The sequence below is a fragment of the Dipodomys ordii genome, unplaced genomic scaffold (assembly GCF_000151885.1).
Source record: "Dipodomys ordii isolate 6190 unplaced genomic scaffold, Dord_2.0 Scaffold135, whole genome shotgun sequence".
Lineage (NCBI taxonomy): Eukaryota > Metazoa > Chordata > Mammalia > Rodentia > Heteromyidae > Dipodomys > Dipodomys ordii.
In genome coordinates, this window is record NW_012267351.1 from 2255817 (window position 1) to 2276057 (window position 20241).

At 41.4% G+C, this 20241-nt stretch overlaps 1 protein-coding gene across 1 annotated transcript in view; it reads left to right on the forward strand.

The window, feature by feature from the left end:
* The window catches only part of Rnf130 (ring finger protein 130), a gene marked incomplete at its 5' end in the record, with an annotated part of 87648 nt that overhangs the window by 61431 nt on the left and 5976 nt on the right, over window positions 1–20241 (forward strand). Inside the window, 4 exons of the mRNA XM_013030883.1 lie at window positions 1195–1266; window positions 3373–3455; window positions 12934–13030; window positions 15918–16122. Of these exons, the coding sequence (XP_012886337.1) occupies window positions 1195–1266; window positions 3373–3455; window positions 12934–13030; window positions 15918–16122 (457 nt within the window). The remainder of the gene's footprint in view (window positions 1–1194; window positions 1267–3372; window positions 3456–12933; window positions 13031–15917; window positions 16123–20241) is intronic.

Consider the following 20241-nt stretch of genomic DNA (forward strand, 5'->3'; position numbering starts at 1 on the left):
AAAAAAAAAAAAAAATAACCAATGCTTAGCTGGCACCAGAGGCTCACACTTGTAATGCTAACTACTCAGGAGGCTGGGATCTAAGCAACACAGTTCAAGCCATCCCAGACAGAAAAGCCTACAAGACTCTTATTCCCAAAAAGCCAGAAGTAGTGGAGTGCCAGCTTTGAGTGAAAAAGCTAAGGGACAGAGCTCAGGCCCTGAGTTCAAGCCCCAGAATCAGCACCAAAAACAAAAGCAATTATGTCTATAGTGATCACTGTCTCGACCACAGTGACCACGGTCTGTGTGAGGAACAGTAAAATCCATGCTCACCATGGTTATTTTGAGTGTATGTATGCTTTATTTCACTACCTGTACTTCACTTGGAGTCTTCTGCACTATTCCTTTGTTCAAAACCCTCCTTCCTAACCTTGTGCTCTTCCTTTTCTTTGTTACTTATCCTAGTCTTAACCTTTGGTCTTGTGTCCTCAGTCTTCCCTGACATTCCTCTGCTCTGGCCCACCCTCTACGTGAGGCTGCCTCTTTTACTGCCATTCTACCCTGGGCGGGCCCACCTATCTGTGCAATATGTTTATTTATTATTCTTCAGTGCAGGTAGCTTCCCAAGGTTAAAGTTCACTGTCTTTTTCCTTTGGTGTCTAGCATTTGGTCAGTGTCTAGCAAAATGTTGAATGAATTTAAGTTTAGAGATTATCTGAACTGACTCCTACATAAATGAGAATGACTCAGCCTAGAAAGAGAAATACACCTTCCTCAGGTTCCAGAGCATGGTAGTAACAGCCTTACTGCATCCCTTCTTCCTTCATCCTGATAAGAATGTCAAGGAGCATTAGAGGTCCTTTGCTATCCGCACCAGTGGTCATCCCTGGAACACAATAGGGAAGCAAGGGAATTAGCGCTGTAGTACACATGAAGTAGATTTGCATGGTGCTGTAATACTTCCCCTGTTTAGTAGACACAAAATACAAAAAATGATTATGACACATGGCTTTTCACCATTTACTTTGTATTCAACTGGAATATAGAATCTGCTGGTCTGAAAAATATTTTTTGCCTTTTTTAAATCCTCTTGTATACTACAGTATGACATAGAGCATGATATAGAAAAGAGACTTTATACCCTTAGTTATTTAAAATGAAGGCTTTCAAAGATTTACTTTTAATGTCTGGTTTTGTTTGCCATTTTCATAGCGTCGTCTTGGAGATGCTGCCAAGAAAGCCATCAGTAAATTGACAACCAGAACAGTGAAAAAGGGTGATAAGGTACAGTAATGATCTAACTTTACCTTTTGTTTGAAATCCTAGTCTTACCATGTATGCCATCTGGAAGCCCTTCAGCCTTCCTGGACCTAATGTTTCTGCCATTAGTAGACTCAAAAGATTACTTATAAAAGTTTTCTGCTAAAACCTGGCCCACATCTTCCAAGTATTGTAATGGGACGGTTTGTACATGAAATAGTTAAGAGATAGTCATTTTCTTCCTGTATCTCTTGTGGCTTTGTTTCATCTCTTGGATTTTGTTTCTCCAGTTAAATAGATAACTGGAGGCCTACATTTCTGGGGTATTTCAGTTAACCCATAGGTGTTAACAAGATTCTTTTTCACATCAGGCTAACACTTTCAAAACAGAGGAGCACAGTTTATCAGAAGTGGGCCTGATGCTTAAAGGGACTAAGTCTAAGAGACAAAATGACAAAAGTCTATGACTGAGACCTTAAACTAGACTTTCTCAGTCAGAACTCAAGTTATGATAGAACCTGCTTCACGTGAACTCTGAAGTACAAAATTGCACCTTAGTGTTAGGTCATACATTTAGTATGTCAAGATTACCAAGAATGAAAAAAAAAAAGCCCTCTAAAGGCATAAAACCAAAACTTTTTTTTATTGTGAAAATATCGTACAGAGGGGTTACAATTACACGAGCAACGTAATGAGTACATTTCTTGCCAAGCATTGTTGCCCCCTCCTTTGTTTCCCCTTACCATCCCTTCCTATCTCCCCCCCCCACACCCCGGCACCAGAGTTTTAAAGTTCATAAAACCAAAACTTATCTCCCACCCCACACCTAGCACACTTGAACAAAAAGCTCTGGAAGGTGCTGGGACTGTGGCTTAGTGGTAGAGTGTTTGCCTAGCATGCATGAAGCCCTGGGTTCGATTCTTCAGTACCACATACACAGAAAAAGCCAGATGTGGTGCTGTGGCTCAACTGGTAGAATGCTAGCCTTGAGCAAAAGCAGCTCAGGGACAGTGCTCCGGGTCTGAGTTCAAGCCCCAGGTCTGGCAAAAAAGAAAAAAAGAAAAAGCTCTGGAAGTCTGGCTTCAGATACTTGGAATTCATCCACTTTTATTCCCATTTCCTTGACACTATATTGTGTAACTGCCCTGGACATAGGTAGAAACGTTCTCAGTGGGATTCATTATACACTAAGGGGAAAGGGAAAAAGGTCACTGGTAGAAAATAAAACTGTATCAAGGCAGCTGCATTTAACCCTAGAGGAATGATAACCAGCATAAATGTTTTCTTAGCCTGGTGACCTTCAGTTGTCATTCATTTGAAGTTTCCTGGAGCTGGTGTAACCTGTCTTCAATGCTGTCAACCTGTCAACCTCAGTACTAGGACAAAATAGTCTTTGTTGCCATTATTAAAGCTACCATATCTTCTTAGTTTTACCTCTTAAACCTGCCAATAATTGTTCCCATTGAGATTCAGCCCAAGTGGACACAAGACAGCAAATAGTCTATCTTTCCCAGGTTTGGATTGTACTTTTTTTTTTAAGTCAGATAAAACACCCCCTAAGACCTGAAGACCAAACACCAGGCTGACTTTTTCTATATTAACCAGTATTGAATTGAGCCAGTGACTCTTCTCTACCCAATGTCTTTGACCAGACACATAGCTCCCATACTTGGACAGGGACTCTAGATAGTGTTGTACTACAAGCTCACCATCTTTTGTGCTTTTACTTACAGAGGTGATTGATTATGTTAGCTTCCTGATGAGGACCCAGATTTTGAAGAATGTACAGTGAAACCTATTCTATTTAGTAATAGCAGTTGTAAGAAGGGAACAAAGACAATGGTTCAAGGTAATAGCCAATGTGAATATTAAGAACAATTAGAACTCTTGACTTATTCTATGATATACCATGAAGAGAATTAGTATTGATTGTTACAACTTAATATTAAGATGAATTAGGTTGTCTTAGATACAATTTGGGTCAGTATACTTAAATAAATGAAACCTTAGTGAATTCTATAACTTTTATGTTATATACACTTGTTTACCATTGCTGCCATAGGAGCCATCTCAGCTGAGTTACATCCTCGTTGTCCATACTTTGAGCATGTAACTGCTTTTTTGTTTCAGGAAACAGACCCAGACTTCGATCATTGTGCGGTCTGCATAGAGAGCTATAAGCAGAACGATGTTGTTCGAATTCTCCCTTGCAAGTATGTCAGCTTTCTTTCTTTGAAAACAGTGGCATTAATGTTTTACATAACGCTCTTTTAGCATGCATATCCACTTGACTCTGAGAGCTACCTAACCCGTGGCAATTCTGGCGGGCTGAGGACTGGCTGTACATTGTTCTAGCTGGGGGGAGGGGTGATAGTCAACATGAGCAATGCTGATTGCACAAGTGTCATAAGGAACCTATGACACATCCAGATACATTGTAACTTAAGCATTTCTTTCTATGTTATTTCTGCCAGTTTCCAAAATAGTCTCCTGTCCAGTTGTAGGGCACTTGGTTGGTATGCATGAAATCATGGGTTCAATCCCTAACCCAACCAAAAAAAAAAAAAAACTATTTGTTTTGGAGATGGTGACCTCCATCTCAAACAGTGGCTGGGCACAGTAGCTCATGCCTATTATCATCCCCATGACAGAGGAAAGCGTAAGTAGAAGGAGTGCATCCAAGGTGGCCTGAGCATAAAGGAAGACCTAACCTTGAAAATAACCAACGCAAAAAAAGATGATGGGGCAGAAAGGCTGCAGCTCAAGTAATACAAGTGCCTACCTTGCAGCATGAAGGCCTTAAATTCAACCCCAGAATTGAAAATTTAAAACAAAAAACAGCGTCCTGTTTCCCTCCAGTGAGACCTCCACAGGTTTACCTGGCTCTGTTGCACAAGTGTGGGGACCTGGAAGGACTGCTCTGGGTCCGTACTCCATACTCTGTGGAGGTTACATTTTTACTGTCCTTTGTGCTCCTGGCAAAAATCCAAAGAAGTTGTTTTTCTCCAGTCTGTATTAGTCAGCTTTTCATTGCAATGACAAAATATCTGACAGAGGCAACTTACAAAGAAAAGGAAGTTTGTTTTAGCGCACAGTGTTGGAGGTTCGAAGTTCAAAGTTCCATGGTCTCTATTGGTTTGTCTTCTGTGGAAGGCAACATAGTGAGAGCTCACAGGGAAGCATCAGTCTCTTCTGGAGGCGCCCTGAGAAAAGAAAGAGGAGAGATGGGCCCGGGGCTGGCTCTTTTTTTAACAGCTCTCTCATGGGAACCTCCAAAGGAGTCTCTCAGGAATACCCCACATCCCCAGGGACCTAAAGACCTTCCACTTCGAGGTTTCCCATCTCCCAAAGGTTCCCCCTCTGGCCAACAGGATCTTTAATCACAAATCTTTAATCACAGTGGACCCTTGGGGGTAAACTTAACACAATTCCCACATCATGGCACCATTGTATAGAAAAGATAGGGAAGCCAATAGAAAATTGCAGCTTACCCTAATCAGAAACAGCAGAGCCAAATTAACAGTCTACCTTTTTTTTTTTTTTTTTTTGCCAGTCCTGGGGCTTGAACTCAGACCCTGAGCACTGTCTCTGAGCTGCTTTTGCTCGAGGCTAGTGCTCTACCACATGAGCTACAGCGCCACTTCCGGCTTTTTCTGTTTATGTGGTGCTGAGAAATCGAACCCAGGGCCTCATGCATGCTATACAAGCACTCTACCTACCACTGAATCACCTTCTCAGCCCAACAGTCTACCTTTTTTTTTTTTTTGTCGGTCATGGGACTTGAATTCTGGGCCTAGGCACTTTTCCCTGCGCTCTTTAGCTCAAGGCAAGCACTCTGTTGCTTGAGCCACAGCACCACTTCTGGTTTTCCAGTGGTTTATTGGAGATAAGAGTCTCACAGACTTTCCTGCCTGGGCTGGCTTTGAACCATGATCCACAGATCTCAGCCTCCTGAGTAGCTAGGATTACAGGCGTGAGCCACCGGCACCCGGCCCCAGTCTACCTTTAATATCATTGCTTCATACACAGAACTGAATACCTCCATCCAGAAGGAGAGTGTCCACAGAAGCTTTGGTGCCTAAAAAGAGCATATTTTCTTTATAGGCATATTCATTTCTATCGTGATCCTATCCCCAAGCTTGGGACTGTGAAACACTTAAGGTACACTACTGTGAGTGTCAACTAGAAATACAGAGTTACCTCCCTAGAAGCCTAAAATCAAAGATTTCTCTCACCTCTTCTTAAAAGATATTCACAGAATACATAAGTAAATAAAATATGTGTCCTTAAGGTTACTGGCCCTATTTTACTTATTTACAAAGTAATATGCTTTGAGTCGAGGAAGATCTGTTTGTCTTCAAATTACAGAGCTTAGCTGGTGCCAGTGGCTCACACCTGTAATCCTAGCTACTCAGGCGGCTGAGCTCTGAAAATTGCACTTTGAAGCCAATCCAGGCAAGAAAGTCCATGAAACTCTTATCTCCAATTAAACACCAAAAAGCCAGAAGTAGAGCTGTGGCTCAAGTGGAAAAGTGCTAACCTTGAGCAAAATAGCTCAGGGACAGCACCCAAGCCCTGAGTTTAAGCCCCAGGACTGACTCAAAAAAGAGAGAGAGAGAGAAAAGTAGTGCTTAAGATTTCCATATACAAAGACAAAAAACCAAGATTCTGATTTAACAAATCATTCTAGTGATAACAAACTAAATGTGAGCTATCCTATAGGAAATTAAGTTATATAATAACTATTTTTAGCATCCGTAGTTATTTTACAATCTAAAAACATGAGGAAATATGTACACAAATCAAATCCAGAAAACTATCAGTAGGATGCATCTTGAAGCATAATCAGCAAATGCCTGCTATGAGCAGGAAGAAGCCAAGGCTTCACAAATTCTGTCTCCTATGTCAGTCTAGTATCCCCTGGAACCATCTGTAACCTAAAGAAAGAAAGTGGGGTTGGCGGGGGGAATCCTTCATCGTTATTCCTAAAATGAGAGTGTCTTCCCCAGGGGAGTCTCAGCCTAAAATAGATGATTCTGAGAAGCTTGCTCTCGTTCTCTCTATCCCTATAGCCTTGGCTTTTCCAGAATTTCATTCTAAATTCTCTTTTTCCTCAATTTAACCCAGAGCTTTCCACCTGAGTATCTATGCGAGTCAGGGAGAGCTTTCAGAAACACCCCAAATGGAACCCCAGTAGATTTCCTGTTGTAAGTTGAGGTCCAAGGCTTTGGTGGATCTTAACTCTCTGTGATGGAAACCAAAGAGCTGGTTCTCAACCTTCATATTTGTGGCCTACTTTTGAATATTAGAAATTTTGGTAGACTTAATTGAATTTCTTTGTCACCCTGGTGTCAGCAGTGTTCCCTTGGTTGTTTTTGGCCCTGTTTTTGAGTAGACTTGCTTGTCAGAATTGTCACATTGCTTTGGAGCTGCTACAGTCTGTTACTCTTAGCTCTCAAGTCCTAGCAAGTTGCTGCTAGCAAGTTGCACTACATTACTTGACATGTTGAACAGGACATTTCACCTCACTGAAAGGGTATGATCCTCAGATGAAGTGGAAATTGACTTTTACATTAAGCAGCATTTGGTGACAACCTTTGGCCTTGGTACTATTGACATTTGGTATCAGATACTTGTTTGGAATTGGCAGTGGAAGAAACTATCCTGTGCATCACAGAATATTCAGCAGTATCCTTGGCCAATAGGCACTGGATGCCAGAAGTACCCACATCCTACAGATGTCTCCAGAGTTAGAACCATTGACTTAACAGAACCTACAGGATATCTACACACAGATGGTCTTCTTTACTCCAAATCTTCCCCAGGCTTTAATCTCCAGTCAGTGCCTCTCAAGTTCTTTGCATTAACTCTTACCATATGCTGCCGCTTAGTTGTATACCCCTCCCTTCTTCTTTGTGTCTGATCTTTGAAACTGAGCCGGCCAGAGCTTCCTTTATCTCACAGGGCTAAGCAGCTCTGCCCCAGGCTCCCACTAGGGCTTTGAACACTAAGGCTGTAGCACCAGCTGGACATGAAGCATTGCCAGAGCCCTTCTTTCTCCCTAAATGCCTTCCTTCCCCATACTGCTCCCACATTCACTCTCAGTGTACAGTGAACTTGAACATGAACTTTGTAGAGAAAGTAGTGGTTAGAATTTCCTCAACTTGGTGCTGGGAAGGTGGCTCGGTGGTAGAGCGCTTGCCTTACATGCCTGAGGCCCTGGGTTTGATTCCTCAGCACCATATAAGCAAAAAGAAAAAAGCCGTAAGTGGCGCTGTGGCTCAAGTGGTAGAGCGCTAGCCTTGAGCTGAAGAGCTGAGGGACAGCGCCCAGGCCCAGAGTTCAGGCCCCACGACTGGACCAAAAAAAAAAAAAAAAAAAGAAGAAGAAGAATTTCCTCAACTTCCTATGCCCAAGCCTTTGGGTTGCCTTCCTCCACACCCTCCCTTGCACCTCCTGCTGCAGTGCAGGAGCCAGCCCCTCCAGCCTGGTGCTGTTCTTCCCACCTGGGCTCCTGCCTGCCAGCTTTCTCTTCCTCAGGACCTTGCTCTATTGACTGTTTTACTCAGTTTTGCTCTGTCTCTACTATCAGCAATTAATCCTGCTCAAATGTTTCTCAGTCTAGTTTTCAGAGCCTTTACCTCTAAGCACCTTGAAGTCTCACCCCTTCACAGCCAGCCTTGGGCAGGATCTACTTCCCTTTCACTTTAGTGAGAGAAAGAGCCAGGTCTCTAGTGTCCATCTGTCCTTGATTTTTAACAAGTCTGTCTAGATTCTGAACTAAGCCTTGCTATCTATAGATAATAGCTCTCTCATGAATCGCTGGCTTTTTGTCACATGACCTTTACTTTTCATCCTCTGTTGCTCTAATTTGCTGTGGACAGATGGCAGCTGGCACTGCTTTAGGGGCCTCCTGATTGTGTCAGTTGATTACAGTTGATCATCCTTTGGATATTACCCAGCATGTCTTAGAAATGTGGAAACAGTCACCTTTTTCAAAGGTTAACCATATTTGAGTAGGTAAAAGTCCTTTTTTTAGAAGAAGAATACTGCAGCTTGGATTTTTAAAAGTCTGTTTAAGATGCCAGCTTGGGAGTTAAAATGGGTCATTCAGCTGGCTGCTGGCTGGCTGAATTACTGCGATCATCCCCACCTTGGAGGGAGGGTGAACTAAACAGCATCTGCTACCAATCCTGGCTACAGGAAGTTCTTGTCTCTGACCTTTAATAATCTCGGATCCTTTTATGTTTGCCAGGTCCTTGTTACGGCACCCAGAGGCTGTAGAACTGTGAAAACATCTCACCTCCAGTGTAGACTCCTACCCCCGCTTTTCTCTGACATCTCTAGTTCATGGCCTATGAGAAGTAGGAAAGAAAAGGGCCCTGAATTTCAGTGTTACTGGTTGTGTTCCTTCCATGTTCTGTGCATTTCACATTCTGTATCCCGAAGTACCTCTTATAAGAATAAAGGACTTTTTGGTTGAAGCTCTGATATGTTTGTCCTTTTCACCTTTCACTGTTTCTTAACACATCACCTGCTTTCCATCCCAGTGCACTGTTCCATCCTAAATATACCAAGCCCTTTTCTGCTTTTGTGTGTATTTTTATCATTAAAGTCTTTCATAGTTTTAAAGCATGCTTTAAGTACCCGCTGAAGAAGGCTTAATTCTGATTTTAAAAAAGGTACTGTGGTTTTGTAAACAGTTCTTGACATTACAAAGTATATATATGAGCTGGGAGTGGTGGTACACACTCATAATCCTGGCTTCTTGGGAGGCAGAGATCAGAAGAATAGCAACAGGGAGGCCAGCCTGAGCAAAAAAGTGGTAAGGCATAACTCTGCAGGTGACAAAGGTAGGAAGATTAAGGTCTGAGCCAGCCCTGGGCAATAAGCAAGAACCTATCTGAAAAAGTACTAAAGCTAAATAGGGCTAGGAATGTAGCCTTAGTGCTACAACCCAGGTGGGAAGGGGTTCTTTTCAAGGTCTGACGTGTCTTAGGTGCCATTGTGTGAGTTGTCTGGATGTCCATAGAAAAACCCTCCTTTAGTGAGCCAGCCCTGCACTGGGGATGGCCTGGCCTGAGGCATGCCGCAGGAATGATCACACCATTTATTGGGATGGGAGGCTGCTGGAATATGAAGGTCACCTTGCCTGTTCAACAATACCTTTTATTTGCCTGTCTTTAGAGTTTTTCATTTATTGCTCTAGATCTATTGCCTCTAAGATAGATAGATCAAGCCCACCTTCTCCTCTTTGCCCTGCCTTACAGACATTAGGTGAGGCAGGGAACTGGGAGGCAGAAGGAGTAGTAGTTGAGGCCCCAGCAGTTGTGGTAGTAGAACTTTGCACAGTGGATGTGGGTGAAGCAGTAAAACTGAGCACACAAGAGCAAGAGGGTGACGAGAATGGGTGCAGAAGATAAGAAGGCAGGAAGAGCCGGGCACCAGTGGCTCACACTTGTAATCCTTGCTACTCAGGAGGCTGAGATCTCATGATCACAGTTCAAAGCCAGCCAGGTCAGGAAAGTCCTTGAGATGCTTATCTCCAATTAACAACCAGAAAACCAGAAGTCGAGCTGTGGCTCAAAGTGATAGAGTACTAGCCTTGAGCAAAAGAGTTCAGAAACAGCACCCAGACCTGGAGTTCAAACCCCATGACTAACAAAAAAGATGGCAGGAAGGAAGGACAGTGGAGGGGCTGGTGGGTACAGAGCACAGCTCTAACTTTCGTCTTCAGAAGTGAGGGTGTGCTGTAGGAGTTAAGAGATTGAAGATGTGAGGTGAGACACACGGAACCCAGGCTGCTGGGGAATCTGGAAAGATCAGGTTTAGGTCAGAGGAAGGAGAGTTGAGAGGAGAGGGAGATGACCGGGGTGCAGGTGCAAGGACAGATAGCCAAAAGGAACCTATCTGTTAAAGAACTATTTCTTTCAGATTTTGAGTTAATTAAGGAAGTGAGATTTTAATTTGTCCCCAAAGAGCCAGTTAATCTCTGTTGTCATTCAGTATAAGGCTCCATAGGAGGTGTTGTAATTATCTGGTGGAATGGGCATTTTTCCTTGAGATCAACATGCAAGAAAACAATTACATAAGAACCCCAAAAGAAGGAAAATCCACTAACCATTGCCTATTCTAAATAGACAGTTAATAGAAAAGCAAAAACACTGTCCAGAACAGGGAGTATCTGAGCCAGACTGCTGTTTACCTCCAGGAGGCTGCTGCTTACTTAAGCGAGGGTTTCCACTAAATTGGTTACATTTGGCTATCCTCACTCCAGCATCAAAGTGGACCTGGTCAGAGATCACATTCCCTCTTGACCTGTGAGCCAGCCAAATCCTATCATCTCTATTTGCACAACTGACAGAGAGCATCCTCCCAGTCACTCCCACCTCCTTCCCACTCTAGCCAAACCCTCAGTTATCCATAGCTCCCCACAAATATATGCAGGCTACTAGGCAGCTGCACCCTTGTGATCTGTTTCCCCCAAAAGGACTAAACCTTGTTCTGGTCTACGTTGACTACGGTTAATTTTGGCACCGTTGAATGGTAAATTGAGTAAGGAGTAGTAAGGAACACCTCATCTCTCTTTGGAATGCTCCCATATGTCAGCATAGGTAACAAGAAGCAGACATAAGTGCCTTATGTGTACTATTAAATCAATTTACTATTAAATCAATTTAGGTCCTGCCTATAGATTATTAGGGGTTTCTTTATGTAAAAACCATAAGGCTTGGGCTGGGAAGGTGGCTCAGTGGTAGAGCGCTTGCCTTGCATGCCTGAGGCCCTGGGTTCGATTCCCCAGCACCACATAAGCAAAAAGGAAAAAAGCCGGAAGTGGCACTGTGGCTCAAGTGGTAGAGTGCTAGCCTTGAGCTGAAGAGCTGAGGGACAGCGTCCAGGCCCAGAGTTCAGGCCCCACGACCTGACCAAAAAAAAACCATAAGGCTTAAATCTTTCAAGGATGATGAAGTTCTGGGTAAACTAGGTAAATGAGTTATCTGCAAGTTATCTGCAACTTTGCCTTCCCAAAGAAATGGATATAAGACCATCAAATGACAATGGATAGATACTATGTATTATTGGCTGAAGCTGTTATACATAGGAATGTGTTCACAAATCCCAAGAAAAACAGTTTTCTAGACCTTTTCAACTAGTGACCAGAACATTAAATTATAAATTAACAATGAAGATTTTAATGGCCCAGTTTGGACCATAGTTCAATTTATCTCTAAAAATTGCTTTTATCCTACAACTCAGATCTAGGTTCCCTTTGTAGTTGGATTGGTGCCCTTCCCTTTTCTGGCTTGACCAGGACTCCACTTCCACTTTGTTGCAGTTCTCAGAGCTTTTGTGCCGGGCTCCTTGAGCTCCTTGAATTATTTGCCACAGTTCCCTCAAAGTCATATAAGTTCCTTTCCTAGGAATGCAGACCCCCTCAGGAAGTGAGCTATTTTCTATCTTTTCTGAATGAAAGAGGAAATCACCCATCTCCTATTTGACATTTCAGCTAAGTGTTAATCTGATTATAAGTATCATTCATTCTCTTAACAAATCCAACTGCACTGTGACCTGTACAGTGCTTTAACATAGGTTGCGATGCATGAAACTAAAAGTTATGGAGAGCTCTTTTAATTAACCCTGACTTAAAATTTATTTGAACTTTCATTTTTATATCACCTACTATAGAAAACATAACTAGTTCATACATATGATTATCTTTATTTGTAGTATGTTTTCTAGGTTTTTTTTTTCAAGCCTTATTTTGAAATTTGACAAGTAAGAAGTCTAATCCAGGCACAATAGTTTATGCCTGTAGTCCCAGCTACTCAGGAGGCCGAGACGGGAGCAATGCTTGAGCCAGGAGTTTAAATCCAGCCTCTGTACCTTTTAAAGAAAAAAAAAAAATGGCCAGACACCAGTGGCAGCTACTGGCTACTCAGGAGGCTAAGATCTGAAGATAGTGGTTCAAAGCCAGCCTGGGCAGGAAAGACTGTGAGACTCTTCAGTTAACTACCAAAAAGCCAGAAGTGGAACTGTGGCTCAAGTGGTAGAACACTAGCCTCGAGCAAAAAATCTTAAGTACTGTGCCCCCCGCCCTGAATTCAAGCCCCAGGACCAGAAAACAACAACAACTTAGACTGGCTGAGAATACAGCTCAGTAGTAGAACATTACTAATGTGTCTAAGGCACCGAGTTGGATCCCCAGCAATGGAAAAAAAAAAAACAGACATGTCCAAACAACCAGTATCCCACTTGTTATGTCTTAATACACAGTGCTGCTTATATTTGAAGTTGGGTTCAGGAGAGTTTTTGCAAGATACATATCTTGTCTCCTGGAACTTGAAAATGTGCCAGGCTAAGACCTTCCTACTTAGGAGGCTAATATAAAAAGATTTTTGTTCAAAGCTGCTCTTGGCAGGAAAGTCCATGAGACGTAATATCTCTAATTAATCACCCAAATGCCAGAAGTAGAGCTGTAACTCAAGTCAGAGAGAGTCAGCCTTGAGCAAAAAAACTAAGGAAATCAGGCCCTCTGATTTCAAGCCATCTTTAATACTGGCACACAAAAAAGAGAGAAGAAAATATGCTGAAAAGAGGCAAAACAGGTTAATTAAAAATTGTATTTCTTTTCATTTTGAGCTAAACGTTTTCCAGTATATAATTTGTGACTTAATTTCCATTATTTCATAGGCATGTTTTCCACAAATCGTGCGTGGATCCCTGGCTTAGTGAACACTGTACCTGTCCTATGTGCAAACTTAATATTTTGAAGGCTCTGGGAATTGTGGTATGTTGCCTATTTTGTCACTACTTTTGTATAGAATGAACTCTAAGTGTAATATACTATAATGCAGTTGTTTAACAGACATAGTTAATCTCCCAAGAACACATTATCTTTTTTGTCATATAACCATCTTAACAGTGCTTTTCTTCCTAATTATCTCAGAGTCTAATCTACCTGGGGGGGGGGGGGACTCTAGCAAGGGTGATAAATACGTGTGCTAGCCTACTTTTAAATGTATACTTCTGTTGGACAAAACAATATCCCAAAGTACAGGATATAGACTTTTGACTTAGTAGTAAATGTGGTGGTGTAATTTGGCTTGTGTTGGATATAATAGAAAATGGTGTCATCACTTAACATTTCTTCCTCAAGTTTTCCTCTGGCAGTGCTAAATTGTAAGCAGTGAAGGCAGATGGTGATCAAAACCCCTAGAGAAGCTTGAACGTCCTGGCCAGGGCATTAGCGGGGTATGTTGGGTAGAGTTCAGCCACAATGTGTGCCAGATCATAAAATGAGAACTTGCTTAAGACAAGTATATGTCTCTTGAGTTATCCTTTCTAGAAGAAAGTAAAATACAAAAAAAAAAAAAATGGAGTCATTTCCTCATGGAACAAAACATTGAGTTTGCTCCAGCAGTTGAGCTTGGCATTTTAGCTTTATAACAAAAAAGATTTTAAGTAGTTCTACTTGAAACATACTAGAAGAGCACACTTTGAGTGTAGTACTGTGGGGCAATAATGCCCCATTTATCCTCCTCTCCAGAGGTCCTTTTGGCCTTACTGGCACTTCAGGGACTAGGTAATTCCTTCCTTGTGAGGGACAGTCCTGTGCATGGAAGACTGCAGTACTATCCCTAGTCCCTATCCATAAAGGCTAATAGCGTGAAGCCAGTCAGGATGCATCTCAGAATGTCAGACGTGTTCCCAAAGCCAGGCACAGAGGTGTACCTCTGTGTACACCTGGGGTCCCAGCTACTCAGAAGACTGAAAGCGGAGGGTTACTTGAGCACATAAATTCAGGACCTGCCTGGACAGGATAGTGAGAGCGCACCCATATCTTAAGGGAAAAAGAAAGTCTCCCAGTCTTACCAAATGTCTCCTTGCACATGAGATTGGTGCCTCACATATAGTAGAGACTTGGAAAATATTAGCTCTGTTATTGACTCCAATCTGTTCTTTCAGGTGCTAATACTTTTCCTGTTTTTAGTGAAAATTCTTTTTAAAAGTCTGTTATTTAGCTATACCAGATTTTTAAATTCTGTAAATGTAATAATTGTAATAAGCCTCCTCTGACAGCACAGATATATACTGTACTATAGGGTTTTGTTTGTTTTTGTTTTTACAAATAGGGCTTTGGAATGATCTAAAAGTGGAATTCCTTTGCCCAGAAAGCCACAGACACAGGGTTTGATTGACTAGTGCTTCTCTGTACAAACTTCCGTCAGACACTTTTCCCAACTCTTACTTGTCCTGTGCTGTCTGAACAAGCAAAAAGAACTGGAAAGCTGGGCGTGGGTGGCTCATGCCTGTAATCCTAGCTACTCAGGAGGCTGAGATCTGAGGATGGTGGTTCAAAGCCAGCCCAGGAAAGAAAGACCATGAGACTCCTATCTCCAATAAACCACTAGAAAACTGGAAGTGGCACTGTAGCTCAAGTGGTAGAGCGCTCGCCTTGAGCTGAAGAGCTGAGGGACAGCGCCCAAGCCCAGAGTTCAAGCCCTACAACCGACAAAAAAAAAAAAAAAAAAGAACTGGAGATTGCAGGGAAAACAAATGATTCATATTGTTAAGACAGAGGGTTTGTAGCCACTTTTTTACATTTATAGACTTGACTCCCAACAGGGTGTGTGTGTGTGTGTGTGTGTGTGTGTGTGTGTGTGTGTGTGTGTGTGTGTGTGTGTGTGTGTGTGTGTGTGTGTGTGTGTGTGTGTGTGTGTGTGTGTGTGTGTGTGTGTGTGTGTGTGTGTGTGGTGTGTGTGACTTGGCTCCCAACAGGTGTGTGTGTGTGTGTACTATATCCTTTAGGACTGGGTGTTTAGGTTTTTAAAACAGATATTTTCCTAAAGTTTAAAAATGTTTTCACCTTAGATCTGCTCTTAGTTATATGCGTTATTTGTGTTTAAATATGGAAGATACTTCAAAATTGAATACCTGATAAATGGAGCATTTAAGAGGAGTTAATAGGATGAAAGAGGTATTTTATGTCATCTGCTATCTGCTATGCCTCAAGATTTTTTAATACTTATTTCTATTAAGCAGTGTACTAAGGGATTTCAGTTCCAAAAGTTGCGTTATGAGTACACTACATCTTGATCATTGTTACCCTCCCGTTGTTCTCCCCCGCCCATCCATACCCACAAATATCATGGTTCAATTTTTATATCATGTACATTGAATATGATGACTGTATTTTCTCACCCTTCATCCCCCCGTTCATGTACCCCATCTCTTGGTACCCACCCCCAACATGCTTCAGCTTCTTGGTATTCATTTTGTTAAAGGGGTCTCAACATTAACATTTAATGTTAACCAAAGCAATGCAATTGGTCATTTGTGAAGCTGGGTATTTACCAGCCTTATAATAGTAATTATGATTCTTCAATCTATGATAATGTCCACAGAAAGTTGTCATCTCTTTACCAAGTTGCAATTATTAGTTTTCTCAGTTACTGCAGTGGATTTTGACTTCCCTTTGTACCATTTTTGGAAGATCATCTGCCTTCTGAAGAAAACCTCTAAAATAAGAGTAGAAAAGGCAGATGGGCAGGGAAACTAGAAGAAATCATGTGGAAAAAAGCTCGGTGAAGTCCTTGCAATAAGTGTCACACATTCAGGACTTTGTGAAAGATCTTGTTCTTACAACTATTTTTAACGTGGAAATATTTTTGCAGCCAAATCTGCCATGTACAGATAACGTAGCATTTGATATGGAAAGGCTCACCAGAACTCAAGCAGTTAACCGAAGATCAGCCCTAGGTGACCTTGCCAATGACACCTCCCTTGGCCTTGAGCCACTTCGAACTTCGGGGATATCACCACTTCCTCAGGATGGGGAGCTCACTCCTAGAACAGGAGAAATCAACATTGCAGTAACAAGTAAGTGGGGAGCCTTTGCCAGACACAGAGCTGCACTGCTTCTTGTGCTGGGCATGCGGTGAAACTGTCAAGGGGAAAGTTAAGGCCACCAGGGCCAGTGCCTTTGTAACCAAGAAATCAATGTGGACTTTTGTTAAAAGTGATACTTGGAATGACAGAACTTTATTTATGATAAGGAACGTATGTATTTGTGTATAATCAGTAGGAATAGCTGCATTTGCTGAGAGGTCATTCAGAGGCTTGACTTAGTAATTGTTTTTTAAACTGAGTTTTGAAATCAACTGCATGGCAAACAATTTAAGGGGAGACATTGGAGTGTGTTGTCAGCTGACAGCTGCAGTACTGAAATGTGGTATCGCTGAGCAGTGGTTCTCTTCATCCTCCAGGCCACAGGCAACTTAGTGAAAAATGAACCTAGAATTTGATACTAAAAATTCACAACTCCAGGAACATATGAGATGGCCTGTCATTGCTGACTTTGTCGTATACTTTTTATGAAAGTTTGATCTATTGACACTTAACTCCGATATAATTGTATATGAGATGGAAGACAAGCCAAAAAATCATATACCAAAAAAATATTATTCTGGACTACTATTGAATGTCTTTATTATTCAATGGGTGGCAAGCAAAACAGAAATGTGCTGAATATTTTGAGGGCAATGCTTGTGTAAGTGTGAATGGGCTGATGGCGTGTGTGGGCATTGGAGACATTCACCTGGTAACATGCCAGCTCTCTTCTTCAATTTCATTCTTCATGTGCAGTTTCCATCTAACAACCTTTCACCCATCTCTGGTTTCCCTTCTGGTTCTACCTTTTCTGATTTATGCTGTTGCTTGCCTAGAGCTTCAAACCCTGAAACTGATGGGATTCTGCTTACCACCGGGGTTAGTTTCTCTTGATATATTAAAGCATGTATTATCTGAGTTCAGTTGAAACGTGTGTTTTTTGACCAAGCAGAGATTATCACTAGAAAATGATTTCCCAGGTTTAATTGTATCTATGTTCTACACTTGAAGAACCTGCATTCAGTATAAATAGAACTGTTCTTTCATATTAATTTTAAGTTCATTTCTTACCATTTCACAATCATTTGTTTTGCGAGCATTTCATGGTTCTCCTACTTTGGCATTAAGGTTTTATGGTCTAGTTTTCTTAAAAAGAAAAAAAAACAACATTGATCATAAAGGAGCAAATGCTGTTAATGAGCTTTTGGAAGTCCTTCATCAGACATTTATTGAGCACCTACTACTACATTAAGCACAAACTTTGTTGTATGTTATATAAAACGACCTTTCAAAATCTTGTTTTTGATGATAAAAAGTAGTCACTTCATATACCAAATTAAATACCGTTAGCAAAATTTACCCATGATGCCAATAAATAAAATCATGCAATTAGAGCACACCCAAGTTACCTCTGCTTTTACTACTGAAACCCTGTAGCACAACTGCAGTAGATTCAGACAGCACCCTCTGTGTGCAAGGCACTATGCAAAATAAGCCGTGAGAGGACAGAAGTGACCAGGACCCTAGTTGTACTGGATTGCTACAAAAATACACCAGGGCATGTGGGGTGTCTCTGTGGTAGTGTTAACTTCTCTTTGGTTAATAATTGTCATAAATAAAATCACACACACACAAACACAAAGAACTATGTGTACTCAGAATTCAGTAATATAGACATAATTGAAGTTTTAGATATTAGTTTATCATGTACAAACTCTAAGAAATTGTGAGTATAGCTGGATGGTGGAATATGTGCTGAGCACATACATGTGAGGCCCTTGGTTCAGTCAACAGAAGTACACACACACACGCACACGCACACACGCACAGAAGAAAAAGAAGAAAGAAGGCTATCTTGAGCTTCTTGGTATTGATAATCATTCACCTCTGATTTTTTTTAATGCCTTGTATACATTTGTCCTAACAAAATAAAAACACATCAAAATGGTAGATTTTACATGGATTCTTGAGGGCTCATTTTTCTTAAATAAAAAGCTTTAATGATAAAGAAAATTATACTAGAAGGTGTGGTGACTACCCTGTTATTGAAAAAGTTTGCTAAGCATTTTAGTAATATAAGCTAATAAATCTGACTGAGATAAGCCTCATAGAACAAAACTCAGCATCCTGAAATCCTGAAGAGCTAATCTTAATTTTTTGAAAGCCTTTAAAAATCAAATGGAAAATTCAGAAACCCCTTTCTGGAGATAGGGCTCTTTACACAACAGTTTTGCAGGCTGTTTTGGGAGTCACCAAGCCCAGGTGAAGAGCTCGAGGTGTGGCTAGGTATAGTGGCTCAAGCCTGTAATCCTAGTTACTTAGGAGATGGAGAGGAGAGATCATAGTTCAGGCCAGCCTGGGAATAAAAGTTCATGCGACTACTGAGTCAGTGGCATGTGTCTGTTATCCAAGCTACAAGGGCAGCACAGTGGTTAGGCACAGCAGTAACACACCTATCATCCTCAGTGACACCAGGAACTTCAAATAAGGAGGATCACACCCCAAGCCAGCCCAGGCATAAAACAATGCCTTACCTTAAAATAGCCAAGGCAAGCCAGGCACTGGTAGCTCATGCCTGTCTGTAATCCTAAGTACTCAGGAGGCTGAGATCTGAGGATCATGGTTCAAAGCCAACCCAGACAGGAAAGTCAGTGAGACTTTTATCTCCAATAAATTACCAAAAAAGCCAGAGTTCAGAGCTGTAGCACAAGTGGCAGAGCACTTACCTAGCAAATGCCAGATCTGAAATTCAAGTCTCAGTATCCCCTCAAAAAAAAGAAGAAAAAACTCAGATTAATTTTTTAAAAACCCATTTTATACGTAATTTTTATATACAAATGTTTGGTATTTGAGGTATAAATAATTCTCTACCTTATTAAAGATTGAGGAAGTTTTACTGATTATTACTCAATTAAACCAACCCTAGTTGTTGCTGTGTTTAAGAAATACTTTACAGTTCAGAATTCAAAGAAAGCTAGATTGGTTTTCAGGAGCTTTTGTTGTTATTACCAACAGAAAGGAGAAACAGTGGGGAAAGAGAAAGATAACTAGACTATATGAAAAGTGAGAGAAGCTGGGCACTGTTGGCTCATGCCTGTAACCCTAGCTACTCAGAAAGCTGAGATCTAAAGATTGCAGTTTGAATCCAGCAGGGCAGGAAAGTCCAATCCATGATATTCTCATCTCCAATTAGCCACAAAAAGCTGAAGTGGGGCTGTAGCTCAAGTGGTAGAGTACTATCCTTGAGCTTTTGTGCTCAAGGATAGTACCCAGGCCCAGCAAAAAAGGGAGAAAGGAAGAGAGAGACTAGATAAAAGAGGATTGGAGATGTATTTCAGTGGTGGACTTAGAATGCAGAAGATCTTCAGCAACTTGATCCCCAGCACCATGAAAATTAATAATAATAATAATAGAAAAGAAAGGAGAGAGGGAGAAATAACAGACAAACCCACCTTAGAATTCCATATACCAGACTTTGAAACTCTTTGGTGGGCCAGATACTTTGTCAATCACCTCCTCCTCCTTCTCAACAAAACAAGAAAACCAATGCTGCTTCTAGGCAGTGGGGTCATGAACCTCTTATCTTGAGCCACTGGAGAGATTTTCTTATTTAAATACCCTAAATATAGTAATATATAAGAACATAGACGTGAATGCAATGGAACACCAGCTTGTAGACTGCTCAGAATATCCCCTAAACCTTTAAGATCCACTACATATTTCTGAGCCTTTAAGAGTAAGCGTTACAACCATGCAGAAATGACCAAAGGGAAAGTTCTAAGTATGATTACTCTGCCATTGAAATAAACAATGAAAATACCTATGTCCATGTGGAATTTTATATATACTTCTCCTATCTACTTTTTGGTGGCCATACTCCTCACAGACCTCAGGAAACTGGAAGAAATGGTTGGGCCATGCTTTCCTTTCTACTTGCAGCTTTTACCAGTACTTCCACTAACCTTCTCCAGTTAGTAGCTCTCTGGCAACCCTCCTCCTGCTTCACTTCCTTGAGCCAATCTTGGCTTACACCTCCGTTGACGTCTGCTTCGTTGCATTTGAGGGAAGTGTTGACATCGATTTGACTTAAACCTTCTCCCCAGAGTGATT